At 31.6% G+C, this 12,644-nt stretch overlaps 1 protein-coding gene across 1 annotated transcript; it reads right to left on the minus strand.

Annotated features, from left to right (window-relative positions):
* Positions 1–5,162: 5,162 nt before the first annotated feature.
* LOC132715338 (1,5-anhydro-D-fructose reductase-like) lies at positions 5,163–10,331 on the minus strand. Its single transcript, XM_060698327.1, has 8 exons — positions 10,158–10,331; positions 8,377–8,544; positions 7,976–8,092; positions 7,465–7,545; positions 6,632–6,748; positions 6,263–6,369; positions 5,652–5,733; positions 5,163–5,285 (listed from the first exon to the last, which is right to left on the minus strand). Exons 1-8 carry the CDS (start codon positions 10,242–10,244, stop codon positions 5,163–5,165), a joined length of 882 nt encoding a protein of 293 aa, XP_060554310.1. The 5' UTR covers positions 10,245–10,331.
* Positions 10,332–12,644: the final 2,313 nt, after the last annotated feature.

Consider the following 12,644-nt stretch of genomic DNA (forward strand, 5'->3'; position numbering starts at 1 on the left):
ACTTTCATATTTGTCATTTTGCCATCAATATGTAAAGTTAAGAAATGAAGCTATACAACTCAATTTAATATTAGTCGATAAGATCAATATAATTTCTTCTATAATGGAAGGTCTGTAATACGATAAATTATGTTGATAGAATTTGGTATTACACATACCAACAAACCAGGAAAGAATTATACATGATTATTTCTGGCAAATGTGAGATACATGACCCGAACTTAAATTACATATATTTATGTAGCAGGTAATAAATTGTTCTAAACCAAAATGCTATTATTCATCATAAAAATGTTCATACTAAATCGATTACAACTTCAAGATTTTTTCCTTTCAAGCAATATTTTATACAAATATCCAAATCATGTATTTCTATAGTGTTTTTCATATCCATGGCTGAAATACTCATAGGAAATGTGGAGAACACTTTCAAGTGTTAGTGCTCGCCAATTTTTTTAAGCCAATCACCGACGAGGATTTTTCAAATTTTTAGGTTTCAAATCTTAATAGAACAGATTTTATATAAACTGGACGTTTTATATTATAAAACGCAAGTGGGCGGAGCTAAGTTTCGAAGAGCGCTAAAGTGAAATATACGCATGTGCAGAGATCTTGAAGTTTACTCCTACTAATCAATACTTATGCATCATGTTTTTCCGTACACGCACATGTATATCGTCACTACGGCATAGAATTAAAAAAATAGATTCATTGAAATGAAAACAGGCAAAATAACAGTAAAAATTTTTTATTACTTACGGAACCAGTATCATTTTATAATTTCCAAATAAAAAGTTCACTTATTCCAACAAAGTATGTATGTAATATTTCTTACTTTTTATGTAAATATTACAGCCCGTGCCGCTGCAAAACCGAAAGTAGGGTGTTTTTATTAATTTTACATTTATTTTTGAAAATATACTGCCATTTGTCCGAAGATGATATGTATATGAACATGATAAATATGTATGCTGCATATATAATCAAGCTACAGGTTCATTTCAGCCCGAAAAATATATCGAGGGGACGGGCGAGGCAAGACATGTCGACTTTTTGTAGCTTATTGTGAAGTTGCAGCACTTGAAAATCGGGCACATGACAAATCAGCACATAAATAAAACATTCTAGTGTTCCGTGGTCATACCTCCTTTTCTTATTACAATGAATTTTTACTGCATTGTTATCCATCGCTGATTTGTTTTTAGCAGAGAATGACCTGTGTATGTTCAAAGAGGGTACCGTTTGAGAATATTTCGCAAAGAGGGTGCCGATATGGATATGCACCGTGATATTGTCTGATTTACCTAGACAGAATGCGGGAATAAGCTATGCAAAACACGTGACCCGAAAATGTGTACCGCTACCTCTTCCAAATATGTTTATACACATTTAGGCTATCGTGTGACGTCACGCAGTGTGTTGGGCGGAAAAAAATGGGCGGAGCACTAAGCCGGTTAGAGTGCATATTGGATGTTCTTCGTAAATAAGAAAGCTACAGTCGCTTCGCAAGCTCCGCTCCTTTTTAGCTTTCTTATTTACGAAGAACACCCAATATGCACTCTAACCTATACTTATCGTTTTAAAACTCAATTGTTAAGTCATCTTGATATGGTTTTATAGACGAAATCTAAAAGTCATTCATAAAAAATATTTTGATAGATCTATTTTGAAATACAGGTTATATTTTTTCAAAATTGTTTTTATTTATGTTTGTTCGGTATCACAGGGCACGAGTTTAGAAATAAGTTTTCGATGTTCGAATTATCTACAAAAATGTTTTAACTGGACTGGTCCAGCTTCCGTTCACTGTACTTTATATTTTTATATATTTTTTTTATTTATATATATATTTTATTTTTTTTGAAAATAGATGAAAATTTGTTGGTTAGTCAACAGTTCATATCCTGGTCATACTCCACGGATGTGCAGACTGACCTCGCTCATCCTGGTGGTAAAGACTATGAACTTTTAATGTCTGCTGGATAAAAGGCATCAATGTTGCAGTATCAGGTTTTAGCGTTGCATCGCAAACAAAGTCTGCGTCGACTTTCATATTTGTCATTTTGCCATAAATATGTAAAGTTAAGAAATGAAGCTATACAAGTTAACAAGTTAACATTAGTCGATAAGAACTACTAAATAATTTTACTTTTTAACTAAACAATCGGCTATACATCAGTATATATATTTTAAGTGCAAGGTAAACATTTTGACTTCTACGAGTACATTTCTATTTTCACATTCAAGGGGATTTGCAAATACGAAAAGAACCAACATTTTGCAGACTGCCAGCAAATTTGTGTAATGACATGTACGAATTTGGCGTGCTCTTTTGCAAATTAATTCGTCAATCATGAGCAAACTGTTTAAATGTAAAGTTGTTGTTTTCCGTTGTTTTGATATGATCTATGACTTTAATGTATTTAAGTTCTTATAGACACTTTTTACTGTGCGACGTATGTGGCCATCGATGATCTTATTGTTTAGAAAAGGTAGAAAGAAATATTTAACTTTTGGTTAATTTTCCTATAGTATGTATAGCATAACAAGCTTTTATTTTATATTGTCTATATTTGTATTTTCATGTATTATTGTATCCTCTGATACATTGTCTTGAGTTTTCACATATTTAACATCTCTTTTATTTTAAAATTGACGAAAGATTGAAATCTATTTATTTGGCAAAATATACAAAAAATTTGAATAATTGTGTTTGGCTAAATTGGCGGCAGAAATTAAAAAATAACATTTCGCGATTGTGAAAATTGTGAACGCTTTTTGGCAATATAAACGACAAATATAGGACTACATATCTAGCAAAATGAAGGCGAGAATTAAATTAAGTTTTCACGTTTTCAAAATTGACAAATAAAATAATTAGGTCTTAGCAAGACATAATTACCTGTACACTTTTGGCAAAATATTCGACAGGATTTAGTGTACAGGTTTGGCAAAATTGAAGATATAATTACGTGTACTTTTTTGGGAAAATATGCGACAGGATTAAGTGTACAGGTTTTGGCAAATTTGACGACATAATTATGTGTACACTTTTGGCAAAATATGCGACAGGATTAAGTGCACAGTTTTGGCAAAATTGACCACATTTATAAGTACGTGTACACTTTGACAAAATTTACGACAGCATTAAGTGGACAGGTTTTGCAAATTTGACGACAATTACGTGTGCACTTTTGATAAAATTTGCGACAGGATCAGAAGAGAACACAGAAAAGGGGCGTTGATTTGGACTTTTGCAATTTTGAATTTGCTTAACTGTCACTTGTTTTGCTTATATAATTATGTCTCACACTTAAGCATTAAGAATAAAACTTTTCAACAATTATTTATTGGTTTTGTCATCAAATCAAATGTAATGTTGACTTTTAACTTTTGTGTTATGACTTTTGTATAATTTTTGTATGACTTTTTTCATTAAACGTTACAAACATACGAGTGTCATGGTAAACAAACATTTATTACAAAATTGATATGATAAACAGTCTCTGGTATTCATGAATATTAGTTTTAATTAAGAAAAAAACGGTATTAAACTGCCTATAAACACTGGTTAAGGACTACTTGTATATAATTAATTCTGACATTATGAAGAGGCCAGAAACAAAGTATATATTTTCCCGAACACAAAACACTCTCACGCGCGGACATCCCGTTACCATTTTATGGAGCAGGCAAAAAATAAAATCCTTACATTTTGACAAAGCCCGTACATTTATATAATAATCTTTATAATAAAATATACATTGTCAGTTTCCCCAAAAGTAAGATTGCCCATATCATTAATAAAACCTACAAAGGTACGTCGAATGGATATTCCGGGTGATCTTTCAACCTGAAACGACAAGAAAAGAACATTTACGTACCTGAATACAGAGAAATCTGGTGACAATTTCCTAAAAGGATTCTTCAGCTGATGATATTTTGTGTTTCTTCTTACTCTACAACGTAAGAATTATGCCAACATATATCTGTCAAACACAAAACTATACTGATTATCTTAAAAAACTAATTCATTTATAACTGCTTAACATCCCTGAGTAGCACAATGCTGCATACTTTGACTTATTTTTTCTTATCTTAAAGCTCTACTATATTTGAGCCATGTCACGACAAAACCAACATAGTGCGTTTGCAACCAGCATGGATCCAGACCAGACTGCGCGGATGCGCAGGCTGGTCTGGAACTATGCTGGTCGCAAACGCACTATGTTGGTTTTGTCATGACATGGCTCATTTATTATAACAATTATTATAATGTTTGCATTACTAAAACTACACAGTTGTTATAAGTGTTAAGGTACTTACAAATTACTATAGTACAGTCTTTCATTTTTATTTAAAGATTTTATCGTCTGCATTTCTTGTTCTGACAACTCGAAGTCGAATACCTTAAAAAATAATCTTGTCATTTTTAAAATGGTTTATCAATGGTTTGGTCCGGATTAAAAATGGACAAGTATATATACATGTATGATACTAAGCGTTGTAGGGAATAATGATTTTATCACTTAGATGTTTAAGATAATAAAAGTCTCATTAGCTGTTCATACCCATAACAGACTAGTATTACCGACGTCACTTTTCTTTGTTTCCCTAATTTTCTATTATTTTATGACTACAAGATGTGTGATATATTCATACATGTTCTATTGTCAATTTGCGGTCGGACAAACTAACCGACTTCCTTGGTAACTAACCAGTTTACCAACTTCTCTGCAAGTGACCGACTGTTAAAATTTCGGCTCCATAACCCTCCTTAAGAAAAGCAAAACAAAAGCCATTTTCATCAAACATGACATGTAGAGGATGATTGCAAAAACGCGTGTAAATTCCACATTGACTGCAAAGTCGATAGATCTCTCGCTTTTTCCAAACAATTCAGTGGGTAAGTTGTGAAAAATGGGTTTGGAAGTTTTTCTTACATTGCTCGATAGGAATGTTTATAATCGAGGCAGACATCCATATAAATAAATTAAGAACTGGACGTTCCTCAAACAACTTAGAATCTTTATTTCCCTGTTTTGAATCAACAAAATGTCAATGTGTAAAACCATTATAATGTTTTTAAAAAAGTGTTGAATTTCGATTGTCATTAGAAATAAATACACACACTGTTTAACGTAATATATTGGTCAGTTCATTTAAATATGGCGAGCTTTTAAAAAGAAATATGTACTTGCATTCATATTTTCCCAGATTCTAGCTGGGGTGATACTTTTGGGAATCACGGAACATCCATACTGTATGAGAAATCGAAGAATGACCTGTGTGGAAATGGAAATTTAATTCATTTTAACAAACTATTTCACATAACTGTACATATTTATCTAGCCATTATCTAAAAATATGAGCCTGTATTCACATACTTTTATCAATATTTTTATTTAATATCTGATCAACAGAAAAGTTTAAAGACCTGTTGAAATCTTTTTCAGCTAAATCTTATAATTTAAATTATCTAAACGAATTTTAGAAATGACAAAGAAGTCAAAATCTTAAGCCCTACAAGGGTATTACTTAATACATATTTTGTATATTAACAAGAACAAACAAAAAAACACTTGAAAATAGAACATCCTTAAATGGTTTATGCCAATATAAAGTATGAAATGTAAATATTTGAAGTTTACCTGTGCTACTGATTTTCCTTTAAGTTTAGCTATTTCAATAAGGACCGGGTCTTCAAGTGGGCCTTGCTTTCCCGCTAATCTCCTGGAAATAATTTTATTAGCAAGATCATTTTTGTAATATCAATCAGTCGACAAATCTGTATTTACAAGATAATTTTTTGACTTGATCAGGTTACTAGTTTTTGATCAAACAATTTACAATATTTAAACTAACTCAAAAATAATCAAAAGATGCATTCTAACAAAATAAAGATCCAATGAAAATTTGGGTTTTACTGTAAAGATAGTTTATCCTTTTTTTAAACTGGTGATCTAGATTCAAACCCAACTCAAGATATTTCTACATATAGTTAAACTTAAAAATCAATTAACGTTGTCTCTGTAGTGTAATCAAAGCATTTGACATGACAAAGTGACCTTTTTATATATTCCAGATAACATTTACTCATAATCATTCCTATTATTGAGAAGAGCATGTTAACAATGTGTAATGAAAAGATGATTAACAACATCAAAACTTGACAATTGACACTGACTGATTTTAACAACCCACCATTGAGAACTACCTGCTCAGGTAAACTTAAATGGTTTGTCTGAAAATGTAATCTTACACTGGGTTTGAAGGACATCCCAATGAAGCAAAGGATGTCACAGTCATTCGCCTTCCTAAACAGAACTTTACCAAACGCTCATTGAGGAAATATGGTGAAACTTCAATCTGTAAATACAAAAATGTAAACTGTTATAATATTCTGTAAACCGATATTTTGTTAACAAAAACAATTGGTACTAGATATAGTAAATTTCGTCTGAACTTGTTAAAGCTTGGATTACCACAAATAAAAAAGAACATTCACACTGAATACGAGTACATCTAAACATCCCAAGGTGAAGTAATTTTACTTTATCTTGTAGTACTTGACGTTGATATCTAGGCTGTTTAAAATGAACATTTCAATTTTTTCACTTAAATTACTGACCTGCATGTTTGACGGCTTTATGGTACAGCGTTCAAATATTCTTTTCGTTTGCTCGATGGTGAAATTAGACAATCCGATATTTTTTGCTAATCCTAATTGATGACATCTTTCCATCGCCTATAATTAGAATAGTTTGTTTTATACCTTAAGTATTTTCATTCATATAAAAACTAGTGTTTATATGGCGATAAATCCTTAACACAAAAACAAAACTTATGTTACAAAAATTAATAACAAAAATAAACAACAACAAAAAGACACTTAAAACACGATAAAACTTTACATGGCACATGTATCGCTGCTGTATTTTTTACATACGTCAACATATATTCATAAGGTATGTTGTGTATAATATGCATATGTGGTTCTTTCTATTTTAGGGTTGTACTGGCGCCTTCGACGTGTGATTTTATGGCCCGGAAACAAAAGATTTTCGAAAACCTTGGCCAGAACAACAACCATAGGTGATCTCCATTGTACATCATCTAACTGAGTTGGACATTTGAGACATCTGTTATGAAAGTCCTTCAAAGAGTAATTAATTTTAAAAGCAGACACCGAAATGCTTGACAATTGACTTTCAAGAGTAAAATAAACCATAAAGCAACAAAACGGCGACAACCTTGCACGATTCTAGTAAAGCCCTCTCTCCCCGTTCACATTCAGGAAGTTTGGTTAAAAAATAATAAAATATTGAGAGCATGAAATAAGATAAATGTTAAACGAGAAACGTCTCCTATATATCTTGAAAAAATTGTAAAATCTATTGTATCCTAATTTTTAATATGAATTGGCACCATGAACGAACAAGCCGAAAAGTTGAAGGTCTTTACTTTCCAGACGTCCTCTAATGGGTAGTATGCATAGTCACTCTTGTCTGTTGCAAAGATTACATCTCCGCTTAAATCTTGGTCCTAATTAGAAAAACAAGTGAACACTTTGATTAGTTTTATTAGGTTAAAGCAAATACTAATTTGAAGACACTATCAGTCAAATAAAACTAAATGTATATTATAAAAGCTATCAATTTTACATAATTGTGTTTTATCTGATTTTGCAAATATAGTTTATAATGTCTCTGGAAATAGCCTCTCTTATCTTTCATGTAATACACTGTGTATATCATACATATAATGAAAACAGTATTCAACATGACACGGTGTTTAAGAAGACGGTGTCACAAATACATTACATAATTACAAATTACTGAAGACAAATCTTTTATACAATACGGATATTGTCCTTTACATACATGTATATATTTCAAATAGACGTTCAGTTGTAAAACTTTCTTCATGTGAAAAGTGTATGTATTGTTAAACAAAAATGATATAATTACTGAACTTTTTGTCCAGTTGGACAATGCATAAGAAACATGTCTACATAGCTTGTTCGTAATTGTTTTAACGAATCTTTCAATTCCCCCAACACGAGTTTCGGATTGTGATGCGTATTCCATAACTGAAAATAGGAAAGCCCTCTTTAAACATGTCATTTCTGACAAATATCGAGCAACTTTATAATGAGTTTAACTATCAATTGAGTTATAGAAGATCAAGCGTTGGTTGAGCTGTAAACTTAATGCAGAATCAATAAACAAATAAACATGATAATCTTCATGGCCCGAATTATATAAGACCTTTTGTAGCCCGCCCTTTTGTTTTTTTCTACATACATATTGGCATTTTTCCATACAACTTAATGTTTTACCAAAAAGCTGAATTTGAAGACCAAACAAAAGAAACCTTTGTGGTAATAAAAACATCTTTTCGGTCTAAGACACCTTCGGTTATTTTCTTTTCCAACGCTCTACCAATTGCCTCCTGTGTCCCGTAAGCCCATGCGCTTTCAAAATGGCGATATCCGGCTTCCAGAGCAACATCTACGGCAGCTTCTATGTCATCGGGACTACCCTAAAATAAAAGTGGATCACTACAAATACCATGCATTACGGCTGCGTTTTTGGATTCACGAACAGTTAGAATTATTCATCTGAAAGTTGATTGACAGCTAGCACTAACGATTACACCAAAATACAAAGTAGTCCATTGGAACAAACTATTTGAATGTTTCAATACATTGAATAGCTTTTTAAATCAACTCAATTTTGACTTTGAGAATATTAAAAGTAATTTCATGATGAAGAAACAAACATACAAGAAAGAACATACGTGCACCCATCCTTTTGTCGGAAACTGTGTGTTTCTAATTTTTAACGTTATCGTGTGAGGAAATAAATATATCACTATTAATAATTATGCAGGTTAACAGAAATGGGACAGAGTTAACACGTTTGTACAACAGCTGATGAAAAATGAAATAGGATACATACTCTATATCTCTTTTGCAAATCTACATAATTGCAGTTAACTGGTGCATAAAGTTAACTTGTATAGACGCGCAGGCGGTATGTCTTGATTGAATACTCCTGTGCATCAGCGCTTTAAGTATATTGTGACCTTATATGACATAATTAATTTGAATTCAAGTCTACAGCACAAATACCAACATTCATGTTACAAATCATTAAGCTTTATACATACAAACTATATGAATACATTAAAAGTACGTTCGCAGTGTAAGTAGTCAGGAGAATCACCAGTAAGATAACCGAACAAAAATACATACAGATACATACATACACGTAAAGTAATGTTTATTTAAATAGTAATTTTGTTAATTGAAATAGTTATTGGCATATCCCTCCTCCTCGTTCCCTCTCCCGTTTAAATCAGAAAAAAAACACGAAAACTTTCGAAAATGGTTCCGCACAGTAATGAAATTCAGAGAAATAAAGAAAATTGAAAATGTTGCAGGCTCGGCTTGATTGTGTTTATTGATGGTATTGGCATGTGCAAGTTACCGTTCAAGTCCGCTGGCAGGGGCTTAAGCAGTTTTCAACATTTATCATGAAATGGTAAAATTTGAGTGTCATTCAGGTTAACATTGTCAAACAATACTGCTATGTAAATCAACACATTAACTGGCGTAGTTCCAGAAAATCATGAAATTGCGTGATGCTTTTTCACGGTATGATAAAATGTATAGAATAAGTTCACACTCCTAATTAATTTAAAATATTGAAATTGTACTATTTTTTGTATTATTTTTCACATGCACTTCTTTTAAAAATATGTTTATACTCGAGCGATTTGTATTTATAGCGATAGCGATTTGATATGACTTTCCCTAGCTCTCAAATATGTCAGCTCTCACACAGTTATCAAATCATTGATTTAAAACTCAGATGTTTTGCATTGTTTTATCGTGTGTTTTGAACAAAACTTGATTTAACTTCATACACTCGTTCGTGATGAAATACTTTTGATTTATTGAGAAAAGTAAAAACTGAAACTTTGAATACGTTTGCTATTTAATTTTGAAATTTAAATGGTATTTGGGTCGCATACTATTTTAACACGCTTACCAAGCGGATAGAGTAAATATCATTTTCAACGTTTTTTTTTATCAACAGTTCAAGTATATAATTTTATACACAATGTAATGACTTGAAAAATTTACGTACATGTTTTCCAAAGTATGTAAAAGTACCGAGCCCAACAGATGGAATTTTTCCAGATCCAAGGGTTAACTGTATGTTATGTAAGTCCATTTTTTTAAAAAGTAAACGAGTAATTAATGTATGATACTACATAATGTATAATCCTATATGATAAATAGGCCACCTAGATAATCTTGAGTGTGCTTTACCATGCAGAATGCACATTACACATCTAAATCGTGTCAGTACCGGTTTATCATAATCTAATTCATATAATCGTATTTAACATTCTTCAAAAACACAAATTTCATCATTTAATCAAATTTGAAATTTGTCATTTGGACACCTAAAACCACATGTCTTCAGATAAGTCAAAACTTTCAAGAAAAAATCAATTTCAAAAGAATGTACAAACAAAATTTAGAAAAAAACAAAAACTTTCATTAATCAAGAAGTGGTTAACATGTTATATGCAATGAATGACTAAAATATTCATCACCATATTTTTACTGCGTGACTAACGGAATAATGGCAATTTTCGCATATTTTGAGCTTCATTTTGGTAATTCACGTGGATTGAATGCAATATGTAAATTACTTTCTTTTTCACTTGACAATACAATAATTTTAATACACTTTCAAAATTTACATGACATTAAGATTCTGGAGGCATGCTGCTTAAAGCCCAAACTTCATGTGACACAGTAGCTTATTAACATATTTATGCAAATTATTTGAAAGACGTGTGTAATATTGATAATGCTGTTATAATAATACATGTATATTAATAGTATCACAAACCTACGGGTACAGAAACGGGTTGAAAATACTTTACAGACACGCCAATTCTGATAAAAGCGTTTACAGATGCCAAAGAAAGAAAACACTTTTATAATAACATGCACGAAGTGGATGATCAAGCCCGCTTAAACACTTACATGTAATTCATTACTTTAAGTATCTTAATACACCAGTTTATTCTAAAAACGTATGCATTTTTCCATGAAATATGATAGTTTCTTAGTTATCAGAAACTATCTTTAAAATACTAAAAGAAGCGTTACTCGATTTTTAATTTCACTACTAACGTCTAACACATTTTCAGTCAAAAGCTGTCTAATTTTCATTTAACTCTCTGTGAAATACACAGGAAAAAATAAATGAAGGATTTTCATTGATCATCTTCACCCGTTCTCTTTACATTCGGCGGAAATATTAAAAAATGTGATGCCTCAACCTTTGCGTTTGCGGGCCGGTGTATTATTTTTTATTCTAACACGACCCGCATTTTTCCCTATTTTACATAGAAGAACCGAAAGTGTGTGTTATTATGCTATAAAAATCATTTTTCCATGAAATATGATAGTTTCTTAGTTATCAGAAACTATCTTTAAAATACTAAAAGAAGCGTTACTCGATTTTTAATTTCACTACTAACGTCTAACACATTTTCAGTCAAAAGCTGTCTAATTTTCATTTAACTCTCTGTGAAATACACAGGAAAAAATAAATGAAGGATTTTCATTGATCATCTTCACCCGTTCTCCTTACTTTCGGCGGAAATATTAAAAAATGTGATGCCTCAACCTTTGCGTTTGCGGGCCGGTGTATTATTTTTTATTCTAACACGACCCGCATTTTTCCCTATTTTACATAGAAGAACCGAAAGTGTGTGTTATTATGCTATAAAAATCACTGTTTGACGTTCTAGACATGTGACGTTATCAATATACACGTGACGTAACCACTAAAATGTGACGCGCTGACAATAAGTACGGAAACAAATCAGGCGCAATTTAGCTTAATATCAGGTACGGCAGCATTATTTGTTGATGTCGTGTTAGAATCAAAATATTATATCCAAATCGGTGACTTTATTGCTTGATAAAATCACTGTTTGTCGTGTGTGCGCATCATTATATCACGAGGGCGTAGCCCGAGTGATATAATGATGCGCATCCGAACTCCAAACAGTGATGTTATTGAGCAATAAATTCACAGTTTGGGATACATTATTTCTTAATTACTAAAACAATTTTTCATTCGGGCGTATATTGAGCCGCCTTTACTATGCTCATGTAAGCAGTTGTAACAATATTTCAAGCGTAGTATTGTTAATGAACAGATGGATGGACTTATTAGTATTTTCTCACGCCTCCTGACATCTGTTTTTGTACGAACGTTTGCATTAGCATGCATATCTATATGGTTATTTGACATGTAATAATACAATTAATTGTTAGGAGAACTCTAATAATGTTATAAAATGTTAAATTTATACATTGAAATGCTCTATCTGTTACAATTTTTGTTTGATTTCTATATAAATACCTTACTATTTCAATTGGTTTTTTGTTAATAAAGAAACTAATGCACAAGCTGCTGGTAACATTAGAACTGTCCACATGTTTTGAAACTTACAATTAGTATAAGCTCGTCTTTAGTATTTGTTTTAACCCACACTTTATTTGATGTGAATAAGTCATATTCATGTATGTGTTATGTTGTTTG

This window comes from Ruditapes philippinarum, unplaced genomic scaffold, assembly GCF_026571515.1.
Source record: "Ruditapes philippinarum isolate M1 unplaced genomic scaffold, ASM2657151v2 ctg4544_1_1_1_1, whole genome shotgun sequence".
NCBI classification, from domain to species: domain Eukaryota; kingdom Metazoa; phylum Mollusca; class Bivalvia; order Venerida; family Veneridae; genus Ruditapes; species Ruditapes philippinarum.